General features: G+C 32.4%; 2 protein-coding genes across 2 annotated transcripts; both read left to right on the top strand.

The window, feature by feature from the left end:
* The first annotated feature begins 1098 nt into the window (after positions 1 to 1098).
* LOC122581816 lies at positions 1099 to 7466 on the top strand. The gene is made up of 8 exons (XM_043754105.1): positions 1099 to 1627; positions 3607 to 3780; positions 3853 to 3945; positions 4036 to 4104; positions 4400 to 4606; positions 4964 to 5089; positions 5970 to 6146; positions 7193 to 7466. Exons 1-7 carry the CDS (start codon positions 1394 to 1396, stop codon positions 6123 to 6125), a joined length of 1059 nt encoding a protein of 352 aa, XP_043610040.1. The 5' UTR covers positions 1099 to 1393; the 3' UTR covers positions 6126 to 6146; positions 7193 to 7466.
* Positions 6519 to 7466, top strand: LOC122581817 (putative lipid-transfer protein DIR1). Its single transcript, XM_043754107.1, has 2 exons — positions 6519 to 6822; positions 7193 to 7466. Exons 1-2 carry the CDS (start codon positions 6519 to 6521, stop codon positions 7222 to 7224), a joined length of 336 nt encoding a protein of 111 aa, XP_043610042.1. The 3' UTR covers positions 7225 to 7466.
* Positions 7467 to 19187: the final 11721 nt, after the last annotated feature.

The raw sequence follows: 19187 nt of genomic DNA, 5'->3' as shown, positions 1-19187 counted from the left end.
TTGGTTTTATCCTTTATTTTTAATTGTAGTTTTAAATACAGTTATTAATATTTTTTACACATATTTGTTCTTATTATATTTATATGTTATTTTTATTATATTCCTCTTTTTGTGTGAGTACTACATTATATATTTTCATGTGACGGTAGTGAGTATGCTTCAGATAGACTTCCGATCATCTCCCAAAGATTAGTGTGTGATACTTCGTATTTTTTCATTGGCTTTCTATTTTCAAATACTTTTGGACATTTATGTTTTAATTGGGTTTCTATTATTATTATTTGAGTTAATTGCACAAATCTTCCTTCTGGTTTTACCAAAAAATCACGTTTCATCCTTTAAACTTTAAAATGACACTGGTAGTCCTTTATACGCGGATAATGGTCATGTTTCGTCCTTTAATCTGACGGATAATGGTCACGTTTCGTCCTTTAATCTAACAGATGATGGTCATGTTTCGTCATTTATACGGCCGACTAAAGGACGAAACGTGACCATTATCCGCGTATAAAGGACTACCAATATCATTTTGAAGTTTAAAGGATGAAACATGATTTTTTGGTAAAACCATAAGGACGATTTTTGAAATTAACTCTTATTATTTTGTTTTAAATTTTTAATTTTTCATCTTCATACTTATTATCCTCTAAAATTTATTCAATTTAATTTTTTTAAAATAAAATACTTTTTTTTTCGGTTGTTTTTGACTTTTTGATAAGTTATTGTACAAAGTTTATATGGTATTTGCGTTCATTTGTCTTTTGATTATCTACAATGATTCATATAGTACTTTTCATTTTTTTTTTTGTATTTCACATATAATAGTGTAAATTTAATGCGTTTTCATTCTTTTTTTTCTCGCTATCACATTTTTTTTCAATTAATTATATATAATTGCTATATGATTAAGATTGTTTATTACTTCAATTATTCTAAGAATTTATCATGTAAATGATTAACACTTTTCCAAATATACATTTAAATCTGTATAATATTTTTGAAAACAACGTTATGTCTAATGAACGATGTCCAATAGTTATGTATAAACTAAAATAAAAAAAAACATTAACATTTTAGTGACTAAACTCGAAAAAGAAAAAGGAAAAGTTTGTACACAAAATGGGTAATATCCGGTCATCACTTCACAACTCCCAACTTTGGAAAGTCAAAAATCAGCCGAAATGGTAGTAGTAGAATGAGCCGAGAAGCAAGAGGTAGCGTAAATAAATATCATTTCTCCCGCCATATACATCTTTAACAAGATTGAAATTTACATCTCCAACGCATAAATATATATATATATATATATATATTCATTTCTTGTTTACATTTCCATCTAATCTATCTAACTTAATAATAATAATAAAGTCAAATTAAAAATCAACCAAAAAAAATGGAGTTACCGGTGATTGATCTTGGGCCATATTTAGATCGAAAAGATGAGACCCAAATGAAAAGTGTGTGTAAAGAAGTGAGTCAAACATTGAGTGAAACAGGGGCTTTGTTAGTCAAAGATCCAAGATGTTCTGCTCAAGATAATGATCGGTTTCTTGATATGATGGAAAAGTATTTTGAACAGCCTGATGATTTTAAAAAGAAACAAGAACGGCCCCATCTTCATTATCAGGTCATTTCTCTTTTCATTTTTATTTTATGTGATTTAATTGCATTTTTCACCCTTATAATTATTGTTGTCTATTTATTTATTGTCGATGAGTTTGAGGAAAATGGTTGTAAATTGAATAAAGTAGTTGGCTTTATTATTGATTGATGGATATTGAAACATGCCAATGAGGTTTAGCTTAATTGGTATTGGGGAAATGTAGAGATGGATTTGAAACAATAGGTCTCAAGTTCAAATCCGATCCAAGGCGAGTAATTTGGCTCAGTTCAATTAGGAAACGTAATTAGTTTGGATGGTTCGGATATAGATTTTAGAAGTTAAAAACCAATCGGATGCATCCATTTCGATTGGTTTGAATCGATCCATTAACATCCCTACTTATAATGTACTTTGTCTATTAAGCTATTACTTTGGCCAAAAAACGGGAACTTTAAATTGTTGAGCTGGTAGACGGTCATACCTCCCACCAGATTTTGATGATTTTCTTGTCTTTAAAGTAACATCAACCTTACTTAATATTTGCAAATAGTTAGAAAAATATTAAGGGAGAAGAGATTTTGTAGTTGGAAGTGATGACGACTGGTTTTGTATATTTTCTCGCTTCGGGTGTAATGCTATACCAATACTTGTGTTATTTATACATGCAGTTTTGTATTTACTACCATCAAGCCTTTGTAGGTTGACTATCTCCAATGAGAGTGTTTTTGGGTGCCCGTAGGTGCCCTTAGTTGTCATGGATGTTCTTTGTCATTGAAGCTTGTCCAAAACTAATGATTTTTTTATGTATGTCCTTACCTAAGGGCATACCCTTAGGCTATCTTCAATACTATTTTTTTGTTTGTATATAGATGTAAGGATATGTAAGGATGTTTGTATGGTTTAAGGTAAACTAAAGGATTTTAAGGATGTGTCTAGAGGTGTCCTTAGCATTGGAGATATCCTAAGGATATGATGTGGCAGCTCAAGGACGCCTAAGGACGTCCTTAGCATTGGAGATAGCCAATGCCCTTGGGTGCCCTTAGGTGCCCTTGGATATCCTTTGCCGTTAAAGCTTGTTTAAAACTAAGGATTTTTTGAAGGATGCCCTTACCTAAGGGCATGCCCTTACTTGTCCTTACCTAATAATAATAATATATTTTTGTTTTTAGTGGAGGTGAAAGGATATGTAAGGATGTTTGTATGGTTGGAGATAAAATTATAAGATTTGAAGGATTTGTAAGGATGTATAAGGATTTGTAAGGATATGATGTGTCAACTCAAGGACGCTTAAGGGGCGTCCTTAGCATTGGAGAGCCTTATAATCATAAACATACGTGCAAATTAGTTGTGATAACCTGCTCAATACGTTAAACTTTTTTTTTTTTTTTCCTTTGGTCGCAAAGGGAAGTTTGATAATATAGATTGAAAATCAAAAGGTTTGTACCTTGATCCGAAGTTGTGTATAAGTATAACTAGAGTACCTTTTTTGTGGAATTGACCATACATCTGCCATCTTACAACCCTCACATTGTCAAAGTTAGTATAGTACGTGCTTCACATTCGTAAAAATTGTTAATACATATCTCACATTGTTACATTTGGTAGATTCTGTTACTTTATTTTCTCTATGAGTAACTTTAAATGTGCCAAAGTGGAATCCTTTGCAGGAGCTAGAATTTTTAGATACCCATACTGTGAAGTTCGTTATTTTGTTGCTTCCTTTTTTGACAATTTTTCCTAAGTTTTTTGCTAGGTTCCTTTGCTAATTACTTTCTTAAAAAAAGGGTTTTAATCACCAGATTAAATTACGAAACAGGGGAAAAATATACTTACATTACCAAATATGGTGTTCCAAAAGTTGTAAGCAAAGCGGATTAATATTAAAGGAAAAAGTATATTGCGATTCTATGACATTTTCCATTACTTATTAATGAAGATAGATTAGGTGTTTTGTTTGAAACCTAAAACGTGATCTGGATCAATGTCGTCTGATGATTTAATAGGTTGGTGTGACACCAGAAGGTGTTGAAGTTCCTCGTAGTTTGGTTGACGAGGAAATGCAAAAGAAGCTGAAAGAATTGCCAGAAGAGTCTCAGCCATTGACTCCAACAGGTCCCGATCCTAAGTGGCGGTATATGTGGAGAGTTGGTCCTCGGCCATCAACTACGCGGTTTCAGGTTTTGCATAGTTCTTGACATCTTAAATTGTTAGTTTATTTGATGAATGTTATTGACGTGAATTTCATTTAGGAGCTGAACTCTGAGCCAGTTATACCTGAAGGTTTCCCTGAATGGAAAGAGACTATGGATACATGGGGTTCTAAAATGATATCTGCTATTGAGGTGTGTCAGTGGTACTGATTTCTTGCGTACTGATATGATCATAGTTATTTGTGTTGGATAATATTATATTTCAAAATGCAACATTCTCAGGTTGTTGCTGAAATGGCAGCTATTGGTTTTGGTCTATCAAAGGATGCATTCACTGGTCTAATGAAGCAGGTGTGAGTTTATATATCTTCTCTCTTCGATGCCTTCTCATGGTCAAAGTCAGAATGTGATAATCTCGTTAGTTTGAAAAATGAAGTTGTTATATTGTTTCTTTTACTACATATCTGACTAAAACTATATAAGTTAGAGACTAAACTGTGTAGCGTATATCTAATGACTTTAGAGTTGGAAAGATGTACAGAAGAATCCATTGGATATTGATTGAGTTTAAGATTCATCGAAATGGAATCTGGATATATGTAGATTACATTCGCTTTAGCTTGATCATTTACATTATGAATTGCAGGGTCCTCATCTTCTTGCTCCAACAGGAAGTAACCTTCAACGACATGGCAAAGAGGGTACTGTGTTTGCAGGATACCACTATGACCTTAACTTTTTAACAATTCACGGCCGAAGTAGATTCCCTGGTCTAAGTATTTGGCTAAGGAATGGCAAGAAAGTTGAAGTGAAGGTTCCAGTTGGGTGTTTACTTATTCAGACGGGAAAACAGGTAAACTGATATCAGTTGTTTTATCTCAAGATGCTGTATGTGACTCTCGATTATGTTATTTTAGCTTCACCATCGCTGCACCACATGAATAAAGCACTGATACCCCGAAAAGAAGTTATCTTGGAAGTGACATGAATCTTCTTTGTGGTCGCCCTAAGAATCTAAATCTTAATTGTTTACTAGTTCCCAGTTTAAGCATGGCCTCCAACCTGGCACACACTGTAGTTTGTATCTGCTATTCTGCAGATCTATTTTGTTGGTTTATGGCTGTGAAATGTAAATGAAAGCTGCAGCCTTTTATGATGGCTATATAATGGTGAAACTGAGATACATGTTGGACATTGTTTCTGTTTGCAGATAGAATGGTTGACTGCTGGAGACTGTATAGCTGGTATGCATGAAGTCGTCGTAAGTAAAAGAACAATCGATGCAATTAATAAAGCATCCCAGGAAAATCGAAGCCTCTGGAGAGTATCCTCAACGGTGAGTGCATCAAAATTTAGCCATCTCTTTACTTATCATTTCATATGTCATATCAGAGGTGGCTGGCTTGGGCAGGTTCAGGTAAAGGTTAATCAATTAATTTTTGGTGCAGATTAAAACGGGTTTGCTGACGAAACATCTTTCTTTGCCTGGAATTTTTTAGAAATATGGATAGTGTGTCAAATATATGATCGCAAATGTTATACTAGTTAAGTAATACGGAGTAATCTAGTTATTGATCAACTTGAATCAAGAGGTTTTTACAGTGTTGCAAATATCGGCCTTCAACTGATACGAAAAGTGGGTTATCGGGCCAACTTATCACTTTGGTCAAATTTCGGTGAAACTCGGCACTTATCGGTCAATATTGGCCATATCGGTCAACAAAAAAAGTTGATTTTTTTTTATAAAAAAAAAAAACGGGTTAAAACAAGTAATAGGGTATAAATTTTAGATAAATTTATTGTATATACTAACAATATTTACTAACATTTATATATATACTAATAATATATATGTTTATAAAACACAAATTGTATATATTGTTAGTGTATATATATATATTTTAGATAAATTCCTTTACAATTTAGGGTATCCGATATATCGCTTATTGGGGGTCGGCCGATACGATACCAAAAGCAATATTTACAACCTTAGGTTTTTAGACCGTTCATAATAGTTTTTGGTCATATTTGACCAATGTGTTTTGTATCTTTCTAGCTTTTTTTTACCCTTTTGGCCCGTTAATTCTACCATAGTTTTGATTGTGGATCGTATGAAATTTAGAGTCTGAACTTATAGGTGAAGTGTACTTAATAATTCTACTGTGGTTTCCAAATCTCATACTGAAACTTGTCTCCACTTTCTTCTGTTTTGGTAGTTATTTTCTCATATCGCATCGGACGCTGTGCTGAAGCCTCTAGGCCATTTTGCACAATTGCCTCTTGCTGACAAGTATCCGCCCATATGTGCTGGAGAATATGTAGAACAAGAGCTGTCCGCGATTAATCTTAAAGGAAGCAGAGGAGACCTTTAATAAGTATATTGGTGAAGAAAGGTACACCCGTGATAATCAAGAAAGCAGAACTTAATTATGTTACTCAAGACCTGATTTTCTTTTAACAACTTTGTACTATGTATATCTTTATGAATGATGAAAATGGGGCTAATTTATTTTAAATTAATAATAATCAATACTTGATAAATGTTTAGCTCATGATATATGAGTTCAGCAACTGTTCTCTTTAGCATGCCAACGACACTGAGTTATGGTGAGGCTTAGGAACGACATGTATACCACGTGATACAGAATTAGGACTCATGCACCGAAGGGCTTGCAACAAACAAACCTGAACACATCTATAAATGTGTAGATTTTACTTACAATTTTTAGGAAAAAAAGTTTATTTGTTAACTTCTGTTTGAAATAATGGAAAGGAAAGAAAATAAAATGATGGTGGCTATGGTGGTGGTTGTTTTGGGGCTAATGGTGCAGGGAAGCATGGGGTTTCCCTGTGGGAGCACATTCTTCTCGGCATTGGTCCAACTGATTCCTTGTAGGGCAGCGGTTGCACCCTTTAGCCCCATTCCTCCAAATGACGCTTGCTGCACTGCCATTAGGGTCTTGGGCCAACCTTGTTTGTGTGTGCTGGTTAATGGCCCTCCTATCGCTGGTGTTGACCGTAGCATGGCTATGCAACTTCCTGAGAAGTGCAATGTCAATTTTGGACCATGTATGGTCCTCTTATTATTTCCCTTCCTCTTCTTTGTTCCCTCATAGTAGAGATGTAACTAAATAAGAGATGGCAAATGGGCAGGTCAGGTGGGTTGGGTAACAGGTTGAAGAATCGAAATCATTCCAGTAATATGGGCAAATCTTAGTAGGGGTCAAAATGGGTTGGTTGGGGTGACCCATCAACGCATCGTTTACTTTTTGTTCCGAATCCCTGAATTTTATAACCAAAGCAATAGGATTGAAACTACTTTTCCAATGATTTAAGATGGTCTCACCTTCGACCGATATTTATACATATAAATTATTTCCATTTTCAAGTAAACAGGTCAAGTTACACAATTACTGAGAACCAGTTGCTACTCGTACAGGTGAAATGATGAAGGAAGAACATCGGACGTAGAGAGCGATTTGGTTCTACATTTTCACTTGAATTGAACAGAATAAAGACATCCCAAGCTGTTGGTAAGGTGCTAAATAAATCAAGGCTTATGCATAAGAGCCCCAAGTAGCTTGTATTAGTTTCTCTAGTTTTTGTTAATTAGCTTTATAATTTTGCTTTATTTCTACCAGTCCACTTGTATTAAGAACTTTCAATGTATCTGTTTTAGTTCACTAATTACTTATTGTAGCAACATTTCAGCATTGTTGTGTTTCTTTTCTTCATTCCCGTTCGATCTACAAGTATTAAAATCTGGTGAAAACACCTCACATTTAACTTTTAAATACTTTTTATATAAAAAACTAAGTGGTGTTGCAAAAATATATAATTTAAATATGCATAAGGGATTTTTCATTCAAGTTGGCATAGAACAACACCTTATGCACTTTCCTTTAGTTTATATACAAATGGAAAATTCGAACTAAATATATAACAGATTATAAGGGTTTTATACATTAAACAATTTTTAAATCCACATCAACTAATTAGTTGTCTAGTTGACGATTGAATTGATTTATGAATTTTTATATGTACGGCACGATCATTTCTTATGTCTTGATGAGTTAAGCATTATCCCTACATTATATAAATCCCACTTCAAAATTTGTTAGTTATTGTTTATGTGACATGCTTAAAAATACAAGAAAGTCCAAAAATCATTACAATATTGCTTCTTGGAAGGTCTACGGATTAGTTACTTTTATAAGAAGTTCAAATTTTTGAAAACGGATTAGTTATGCTTTCAAGAAGTTCAAATTTTCAAAAATTTAAATATGTAACCGTTTATGTATTGCTTGTGGCGGTTACTTCCTTGCATGTCTATGTCTATATAAGGCCACTTCCATTCAGTTTTAAGGCATTTGAAAACGTAAACACATAACAGATCAATTTTAGCATGGCTTCACTAAACCATGTTTCAATTAGAAATTTGCGTCCAAATAATAAGCCATGTACAATAACAGTTAGAATTTGCGGCTATGGAAGCAACCTCTATATGGAGATGTTAATAACATAGGTAGTATTAAGATGATCCTGATGGACGAACATGTAAGTATTCATTGTTTGTGAATTTTTCATTTTTGATTAGATTACTTTTTAACATAACTTTCTTTCGAATTTATAACTAGCTTTTTAACATTCTAATGTATAAACATTTTCATTTTGACAGTTTGATAAAGTGGTTGTTGTTGCAACAATCGGTTTTATTCTAACCGACCAGTTATGGTATTCAATGGAATGTGTGAACTGTTCTCAAGAAGTTAAGTTGACCGATCTCTACATGGACGCAGTCGAAATTATTGATGCTTTAAGGGACAACAAAATGTGGATTTGTTGTTCATGTAACAAGGAAGGAGTTCTCCTCAATCCTAGGTATATATTTATATTTCATATTAAAACTCTATAATCATTAAGTTGTGTGGTAAAATTGTATCTCTGTTTTTTTTTTTTTTTGGTAGGTTTAATGTGCAGTTAGGATTGTAGATGCCACTGGTGCAATTGGAGTTAAAATGAATGATCAACAAATTTCAAATCTTATACAAAGAACAGCCTATTAAATTTGTGATGAAAATTATGAGGTATATTTGGTTTATTTTAGTGCTAAATAAGACTTTCTAATGCATTTTAAGTCATTAATTTTTTTTAAAATGGTCATTAGTTGTAATAGGAATACATTTACTTCGCTACATGCATGATTGAACTCGTGTTAAAGAAATTATTTAAGGTTATAGTTCATCCACGTGGGTCTATATATCAAAGTGAGGGAAAATTCATAATACCTATCATATCCAGGTAACCAACATAATCCTTCTTATATGCGCCTACTATGGGCAATCAATTTTATAATTTCTCTCCGGCGTGCAATGTACGCGTTTTAAGCCCTCGTGTATCATTAATAAATCCCAAGGTATATCTAACATTCTTCTCCTTTAAACTAATCAACTCATAAGAATATTTTTATTATGTCCAACTCAGTTATATTTATTCATTGATACAATCTTAAAATAAAGTTTAAGAAAAATTATTTAGGGTTGTCCGTGCATCGCACGGGGTCTAAGCACTAGTGTACTTATGTATAGTTCCTTCATTTTTTTTATATATATTTTTGTATAAATATATAGACTTTTATTACGATGTCAGATAATGAGCAGTTTTTTCAAGCAACACAACCTTTTATATAGATTTTATGCAAATTAAATCAATATGATTTTTTTAATTTATTTAATATAGGTCTCTATGTACTTTACCAATCCAAATATCCTTACGCTCACAAAATATTATACGGGAGTGACAAACTTTTATTTTGTATATATAATCTTTTATGGAATTTGCCCTTAAATCTTTAATACATCAATTTTACTATAATACACGTTATTCCATTTGTTTGATACATGATGAAATATTTTATTGAATCCTTTATTGATAATCGATAAGTTACGTTTAATATTTTTTGGGTCAAATATAAGGTTAGGCTTTTTTTTTTTTTTTTTTTAATTATTAACATTTGATACATTACATTTTGACTATACTTAAATTCTCGGTTTCAACTATTGCATGTAACCCCTTTTGTTTGTTATGCTCTATTTTAGCTATAGAACCATTGAGTCAGTTGCGGACCCAGGATTCCAAAGGACCCGTAACATAATTTATCTAACATAATATATATTATAAAACAAAAGATTAACAATAACAGCTTGACTCATGGAAGTTGTCCTCTATGGACTTGCATATTATATTTGTACAATCACATTCTTAGCCGGAATGTTTTTAAGTACCTCCCATTCTATACCACAAATCAGACAACCGTTCATAAATTTATCACTAATTCGATTATGCAAATCTGACTTCACAAGCTTCATTGCCGAAAAGCATCTTTCAACAGTTACGGTTGCAACGGGCAAAACTAAAGTTAGCTTCAATAACCGATAAACCAAAGGAAAAGAACCATGTTTTTTTTGTTTCCACCAGCACACGAGCAAGGTCAGTTATTCCCTTTAAGTGAGCAAATTTAGCATCTTGTTGCAAAGTGTGATGATAGATCGTGAGTTGACCTGGAAGATTTTTTTTATCTGTATCATCAAAATCATTTGGATACGTCTCACTAAGCTTCACTAACTTAATTTGACGTGTCAAACATATAAAAGTTATCACAGGGACTCAAATAGGCCATATTTGCTAAAAATTTGGTGTTTTTTCAATAAAACGGTCACCAAACTCTAGAAATTGCATATCCAAAACCGTGTTAAAAATTTTAACCTCAAAATGATGTCGATTAGTAATCTTAGTTGTTCGGTTCCTTGAGTTAACATAGAAGTCGGTCATTTCCAACATTTGAATATCATGTTTTTGACAAAAAAAAAATGAAACTTTCTTCAAAAACCCACCAAAGCCCTTTGTTCGTAAAGTTTTCAATGCTCGCTTTGTACCATTTACCAATGACACCGCTTCCAAAATATCTTGATCTTTCTTTTGAAGATGTCGAGACAAATTATTTGTAAGGCCTACAACTTCTAACATCTAGTGAAAATAAAACACAAAATCAAGTGTTTTGAAATAAGAGAGAATATTATATGCTTGATTTCGGTTAGATAAAATAGTACCATCCTGTTTAACATACTTAAGCACCTTAATAACTTCATGAAACAACTTCATCAAACTCGTGTATAAAATATAATTGTGGTTATAATTGGGCCAAAATTATAAAAGTATTTACACTTAAAAAACTACAATTAAATTAGTAGGTATTTATTTCACCTCTTTTTTCTTAAACGATGTATAATATATAATTGGTTTTTTAGGACCGGTATCCTAATTTTTTTAGACCCGTAGAATACATAACATAAAAAATTTAAAAATTTTTCTACTTCACGGACAAAACGGATCCGTAGCTCCTGCTACCCCTCCATTGTATATTGGCCCGCCCCTGCGTTGAGTTTAGTTTTTTTTTTCTCTTCCAAATTTGCATATTAAAATCATGCAATCTATTTCCTATTTGGCTCTAAGGACTATATATTGTCCTTGTTCAAACTCATGAGAAAAAAAAATTCTAACATTGGCTTTACTTTGATATCAGGTTCACTCCAATGCTAAGTTATATCTTACAAATCATTTAACTAAAATCCTTACAAATTTTTATATATCCTTCAAATCTTTTAATTTTACCTCCATACAAACATCCTTACATAACTTTACATACAACAAAAAGTTACATTCACCAAAAAATCATTAATTTTAAACAAGTGAAGGAAATGTCCTTTGATACATACACCAAAAAATCTTTAGTTTTTGGACAAATTTTAATGGGAAAGTTGAACACCTAATGACTTCCCATTAAAGATAGTCACTATCTCCAATGTGATGTTTATCGTCCTGACTCCTAATTATCAGATCATGTACCCATATAAGCAACTTAAAGTCGCCCTATGAGTATAACATAACACGCAATCATATTATTAGGCTGAGCGGAGTGGGTGCAACTCCTCCCGACTCTCGCCCCTTATCTCCAACCGTCGCCCCCCCACACCACCCCCGGAGCCTGACTCGCCTCTCGCCCGACCCCCTCCTCTCGCCCTCCTCTCCATTGACTTACACGTTGACCGAGGAATTTAATACCCCCCACCGGCTAGTTTGACTAAAAAAAAAAAAATTTTTTTCCCCCTATTTTTACGTCTTTCTATTCCTTTTCCTTTTTATATTTCACATACAACAATTCTTCATCCATCCATCTTCTTCATCATTTTTTTTCTAAAATGTTTCCCAACAACAATTTCAACAACAATGCTTTTAACCTGAATAATCGTATTCAACGTCCAAATAACCCAAATCAATAACCCGATATGATGAACAACTTAAGTTTACTAAACAATAATCATCTTTTTCAATTGATTCAACATTTGTCCACAAATCAACAAATGGGTATGGGTATGGGTTTGAGTATGGCTATGGGTCCGGGTATGGGTATGGGTTCGGGTATGGCTATGGGTCCGGGTATAGGTATGGGTGGTTCGAGCCAACATGAAACTTTTGGTGGGTCCTCTAGCTAACAAAACACTCCAGGTTCATTTTTTGATCGTCAAAGACTAGTTGATACTCCACCACCGACACAAGATTCTCAAGATGATGATATTGTTCAAGAGACACAACCACCACCTCAACCATCAAAACCAAGGCGCCATAGGAAAAGAGTGACCGGTGTCGACGAACCACGACCAAGAAGTGTCCAACAAACGTGGTTACCGGCGGAAGAAATGAATTTACCTACGGCTTGGCTATCGGTGACTGAAGACCCGGAATGTGGTATTTTTCTTTTCATGCATTCTAGTATAATTTTTTTTTTATAAAAAAAATAGGTTGTCCATACTTTTTTTTAAAAAAAATTTGTTTTTTTTAAAACATTTTTATTTTTTTTAAAAATCCACTGTTATTTTTTTATAAAAAAATATGTTTTTTTTTTAAAACAGTTTAATTTTTTTTTTAAATCTGTTTTTTTGTTGTAGGAAATTATCAAAAAAAAGGGGATCTATTGGTCACGAATAACGGAGGCTTTGGCGACATTAGAAGAAAAGCCGAAGATTACCGTGACCCCGAAGTTGGAGTGCGAAATGGAGGAAGATACGTCCAATTATCCAAAACTTCAACCAAATCTATACTCGAATCGGTCATGCAAGTGGGGAATATGATTTCGACCGTGTTAGTAAGGCCAACACTGAGTATGAAAGAACTTATGGCAAGGCATTTTCGTATAGCTCAATTTTGGGCAAAATTAGGTATATTACTTTTTATTATGTTTAATTATGTTTAATAAAGTTATTTATGTTTAAAATATATATATTACTTTTTATTATGTTTAATTATGTTTAATAAAGTTATTTATGTTTAAAATATATATATTACTTTTTATTATGCATGTTTAATTATGTTATAAATATATAAAATTAGGTATAGTTCGAAGTTTTATCTCGTGGACAAAAGCACTGTGAGGACCAATCTCTGTCAACCCACGGCTAAAAGGTCGAAGACTTCATCATCCACCCTAGTCAAGGGTCGGATGCTAGGGTCAACATTGACCTTACCGAGTTTGAAGAGTTGGGTGATAATGATGAGCTGGTGTTTCAAGAACGGCCGATTGGTAGGGACGCATCAAAAAAAGCGTCGAGAGGGGAAGCCAGGTCGAGCTCGGGAGGCAAGGGGAAAGGAAAAGGTAAGTATATGGAGACGTTTGAAGGAATAGCGAAAAATTTGGATAATTTGTTTGATATGAGTTCGAAGAAAATTGAGTTGAAGGAAAAGAAAGTTAAAATTATGGAAGAAGAACACAATTGGAAAGTGTTGGACTATTACCCCCTTGAAGAGCCCGAGAGAAGCATCGCCGAACGCAAAAACAAGCGCTTCGTGAAAAATATTCGGCTTGATTTTAGTGTTTCATTTTATGTTTAATTAGTTTGTATTTTTAAGAACTTTGTTATTTTAAGAACTTTATTTTTATGTTTAATTAGTAGTAATTTTAATTATGTTTAATAAAATTAGTTATGTTTAATTATAACAAAGATAAAAAAAATCAAAAATAAAATTAACTCAATCATTACCATTGCCACATGACACAAGTCGCCCCTACTTAAAAACTCACCCATTTCCACCTTTTTTGAGGGACAACTCTTTTTACCCCACATGCCACATGGCACAAGTCGCCCCCTCCACCCCTTCTTCCCACTCCTCTTAGTCTTACCAATTTCATTGTTATACAAAGGTATCAGCAAAGCCTATCAGATATTTGAGTCATTGAGTTTACGCATCTAATGTGATGTATCAATAGATTTTTAAGGGTTATTTACTGAAATGGTACCTGAACTATCTACCATATTACTGATTTCATACCTAAAACTTTAAAATTACTATTACTGATTTCATACCTAAAACTTTAAAATTACTATCATCATAACCCAACTTATCAATTCTCCACTCGGACAATACCTGAAACTGACGGACGTCAGTTTGGCCGTTAATTTGGGGTATGACTACCGTAAATTTTAAACTATAGGTAGGTAATCAGTAATATGATGAGTCCAGGTACCATTTATATAATTAACCATTATTATTATTATTATTATTATTATTATTATTATTATTATTATTATTTTTATGGTTGTTGTTTTTTTTATTACATAAAGTATTATTTAGGAATAAATAATTTTAAAAAGTTTGTTGATATATTTTGTAAATATCTACTTTTACTTTATAAAAGAATTCTTTATTTTTATATAAAATTTATTTTTTTAAAAACTTTTAATATGTCAATATATAGATCCATGATGATTTTAATTGTGTATTTTCATATTTATTTATTTTTAGCAATAAATTCGAGTTTTATAAAAAAAAATACTGTTATTTATAAAATTTATTTTTTAATAAAATAATATTTTATTTTATAAAAGATCATTTTTAGTACAAAGTTCTTATTTTTATAGAAATTTTATTTTTTTATTTTCATCTTTCTTTTTTACAGGGGTAAACCGGAAAAAATATCTTAATTTCTTGTATTGCATTAGTACATGTACAACTACCATGTAAGGTTTGAATTAGCTCAAATCAGATTTAATCAACTCTATGTGTGGTATCCATTCAAGACTTCAAGTACATTTATCAATGCTTTACATGAAATTAAATATTTAAAATAATTTATTTTATAAAAAAAGTATTATTTTATAAAATAAAAGTAAATAATAATAATAATAATAATAATAATAATAATAATAATAATAATAATAATAATGGTTAATTACATAAATGATACCTGGACTTTGCATCATATTACTGATTACCTACCTATAGTTTAAAATTTACGGTAGTCATACCCCGACTTAACGGCCAAACTGATGCCCGTCATGTTCAGATATCGTCCGAGTGGAGAATTGATAAGTTGGGGTATGATGAGAGTAATTCTAAAGTTTTAGGTATGAAACCTGTAATATGGTGGATAGTCCAGGTACCATTTTATTAAATAACCCGATTTTTAATTATGAGTGATAACACTAGGAGTTTTTTTTCCAAAGTAGTGTAGTGGGTAAAGCTATTTACCAAATTAGTATAGTTTTAAAAATATTTATCAAATTAATATAATTTCTAAGTTATATCAATTGTTGAGTTGCCTTCTTATTTTCTTTTTTTTCCCCTCCAATTGCAACAAATAATTTCCTTTCATAATTTTTTCCATTGCGACCGTTCATAAAGGAACTAAAACAAATATAAGTCAAAGTAGATTGAAAGTGGCAATACCCTTTCTGTTAGTAGCTTGATGATGAGCGTTCATTTTGTAATAATTTCCTCTATCATTACGCCACATTTTAATGTCAAAATGAGTTAATAATTGCGAGTTGGTACTTTATGGGTTCTATATAAATGCAGATTCACGGAAGATGCGAACTAGGGTGAATGGCATCTATCATGTCAACATGAAGGTTTATGAAGTTACAAAATACAAAGAGGCAAAAAGAAGTCAAATGAAGAAAATCGAGAAGACGCAGGAGCTGCCTACGCCGCTGACATCATTATTGAAGGGCCCAGTGCCGTTGGAGGCCCAACCCCAACACCACTGGCCGGCCCAGGTCCAGATTCAACTTTTGCCTTGTAAATAGAACAGTAAGTCCTCAAATACTAAGAGAGAGCAGATTTCAGCCACCAAGTCGACACATAAGAACCCTAGGTTGAATTTTGCATATTTCCAGGAGGATTTGGAGCTTCTAACACCTCTTGATCTTCATCTTCAACCTAGATCTATTATCTTTCTTTACTTTCTAGTTGGTAAACAATGTTTTTCATCTTTTTCAGACTTTGTTATTCCTTTAATAATGTTCGGCTAGTAGGCTGAATACTTGTTTGGATTAATGTAATCATGTAGACTTTCATTTATCTTATTTTATCTGTTAGATTTGTTGGATTGTGATTAATGTTTATCGTAGATCCATGGTTAATGCGTTCTTCATATTATTATAGGTTTTATATCTGAATATATGAGTTTAATTCTGATGGTTGTCTATGATTATACACTAGGACCAATATAGTAGGATGAAAAACACTAATCGGTCTATAACTAGATGTAAAAGGTGATTAAGTTCTAATCAATGGATCCAAAACCATAGTAATTAGAACAAGTTCAACATGAAGCTTAACAATGTCAGACGTGATCTAGTGATATGGAAACGTGCATTATGGTCATTGGAGGGAATTATTATCTGGTCGTGGCTTAAGAGCTTGGTATAGTTAAAGATGAATTAGTAACACAAACATAGGTAATAAAGCTTAAACAATGAATCTAATGATAATTTGTTTAAAGAGTAGTGTGAGTTTAGCGATAACACCACTTACATAGGGGTGTTTGGTAGGAGGGAATCATAGAGAATGAAAATGTAATAGAGAATGAAAATAGTGAGAAAGAGAATAAGTATTTGGAAAGAGAATGAATTTCGTTGTTTGGTACTCACAGAGAATGGATATATATATATATATAAATTTCAATAATAATAAATTTAATACATATAACATCTTGAAAACAAAAAAAAAAATTTTATTCCATTTTCACCCATTCTCTACAATTTGTAGAGAATTGAGAGAATGAAATTGATTCTCCTTTCTCCATTCTCATTCCCTTTCTTCATTGTAAACAAACAAATGAAGTATTTCCCATTTACTTTCGCCACTTTGCATTCCATCAGACCAAACACCCCCTAGGTGAAGTGAATTTAGGAATAATCTGAGTTGTGAATAAGTTTTCAACAGACTAGCAGTAAATAGGATAATAATTGTCATATGCATGTGATCGGAGATGCCAAACAAGTATTGGTTTTTAATTACTGTTTCTGCTTTTCAATTCTAGTTACTAGGCTAAAAGAGGCTTCTCGCTAGACCATGCGGTTGCGGCTTTCTATTTGTTTTTAATTATTTTTAGTAGTTTAAATAGGAAATCGTGACAACCCACAACCGCTAGAATTACACCTTTTATTAGACTAGGTAGTGCAAGCGTCCCTGTGAACGATCTTGTAATTTATCATTTACTATACTACACTTGATCGAGTTCTCTCCCCGTAATTGTGTGTTTAGTTTGAGGTATTTAATTCTATTATATTTTATAAATTTAAAAATCAGTGTTAGTAATCTAATTAAAAATCATTTTTATTTTTCTTAAAAAAAAAACACATCACTTGACCCTTCTAGCTTGAATATAGTCCTTTGATGACTTTGTTAATTTTGCATTTTCCTTTGTTCGTTTGGGATTCTAATTCTCATCTTCCTTTTCCTTTTATGTTTCTTTTTCCATTCCATTTCTTTCTTTATCTCACTTTTTATTTTATTTTTTTGGCATCTATTACTCTTTCTTAGGCTTCAAAGGTCTTTGATTTATGTCAAAAAATAAAAAATAAAAATATTGAAGAATATTTTATAAAGGTACCTCAGGAAAACAAAAATATTAAATTAAATAACTTTGTTATCTTTAGCAGACAAAATACTATTCTGAGTTTCTACGTTTCCTTTCCCTTTAGAATCAACCTTTCATTTTTTAAAATTAACATTTACAATTAGCCTTTCCTTTTTCTCACAAGCATTAACGAATTATGTTGATGAGAAACACACAATAATGTCAATGTTTGAAAATTGTACGTGTTCAGGATCAATTGAATTCCGATTTAGTTAGCAGAAATAATTACTTGCAATTGAAAGAATAGGAACACAAGGAGGTAGCACAATAATTAATGATTTTAGAAATTATATTAATTTGGAAAATATTTTTAAAAGTATACTAATTAGGTAAATATTTTTGTCATTAGTATTTTGTTTAATATTTTAAATTGGAGTGATGATACATATATCTAATAAATGTGTCTAAAATAGGGGTGTAAACGAGCCGAGTCGAGTCGATACAGTGTCAAGCTCGAGCTCGACTACAAAACTCGAAGCTCGAAACTCGACTCGAGCTCGACCGAGCTTTAATTTTCAAGCTCGAGCTCGAGCTCGGCTTACGTGTCGACACTTCTGAGCTCGACTCGGCTCGACTCGATTAAGTATTAAATTAGTTTTAAGTCAAATTAGTTCTATAAGCTCGACAATTTCAAGCTCGACTCGATTAAGTTCGGCTCGGTAGGATAGTAATTATGTAAAAATATATAATATTGAAGGGTAAAATTGTTAATAAGCACAAACTCGATTAAGCTTGCGAGCTTTTCGAGTAAATTATTTTGAGGCTCGAGCTCGACTCGAAATTCTACTCGAGTAGCTCGAGCTCGAGCTCGGCTCGACTCAGACCGATTCGATTTCGAATAATTTACGAGTCGATTTCGGGTAGCTCGTGAGCCGTCTCGTCTCGTTTACACCCCTAGTCTAAAAGTATATGAAGTTTATTTGATTTTTGACACATGAATTTTATTTTTTTTTATTTTAATTTTCACTATTGATTTTTGGAAATAACAATGACAAAATATGTTTATCGCCATTCCAACCCTACAATTGTTCAAATTTCAAATAATTGTATAAAAGTTTGGATGTTTACAAATAATTGAAGTGGGGAGGCAAGGAAAATGATATGGTGGTGGCCATTGGAGGAGATAAAGACATGTGGTCGGCACGTGGGGATATAAAGGGGCAAAAATAACTTGTATTACTTTAAGGGGGTGTTTGGTATGATGGAATGAAAAGGGACGAAAATGAATGGGAAAGACTTCTCTTGTTTGTTTGCAATGGAGAAAGAGAATGAAAAAGGAGAAAGGGGAATCGATTCCATTCTCTACAAATTGTAGAGAATGGGTGAGAATAGAAACTTTTTTTTTAAAGATGTTATATGTAATAAATGTATTATTATTTAAAATATTATTTTTTTTATATATCCATTATCTGTGGGTACCAAACAACGAAATTTATTCTCTTTCCAAATACTCATT

Source organism: Erigeron canadensis, chromosome 9, assembly GCF_010389155.1.
Source record: "Erigeron canadensis isolate Cc75 chromosome 9, C_canadensis_v1, whole genome shotgun sequence".
Classification (NCBI taxonomy): domain Eukaryota; kingdom Viridiplantae; phylum Streptophyta; class Magnoliopsida; order Asterales; family Asteraceae; genus Erigeron; species Erigeron canadensis.
The sequence above is the reverse complement of the archived record's forward strand: the minus strand, read 5'-3'. Positions and strand labels throughout refer to the sequence as shown.

Excerpts from the sequence above, each read along its gene's own strand:
- LOC122581816 (XM_043754105.1), top strand. The coding sequence starts at position 1,394 with ATGGAGTTACCGGTGATTGATCTTGGGCCATATTTAGATCGAAAAGAT. Across the intron at positions 3,781-3,852 it reads CATCAACTACGCGGTTTCAG|GAGCTGAACTCTGAGCCAGT; the intron begins GTTTTGCATAGT and ends AATTTCATTTAG. Across the intron at positions 4,607-4,963 it reads TTATTCAGACGGGAAAACAG|ATAGAATGGTTGACTGCTGG; the intron begins GTAAACTGATAT and ends TTCTGTTTGCAG.
- LOC122581817 (XM_043754107.1), top strand. The coding sequence starts at position 6,519 with ATGGAAAGGAAAGAAAATAAAATGATGGTGGCTATGGTGGTGGTTGTT. Across the intron at positions 6,823-7,192 it reads CAATGTCAATTTTGGACCAT|GTGAAATGATGAAGGAAGAA; the intron begins GTATGGTCCTCT and ends CTACTCGTACAG.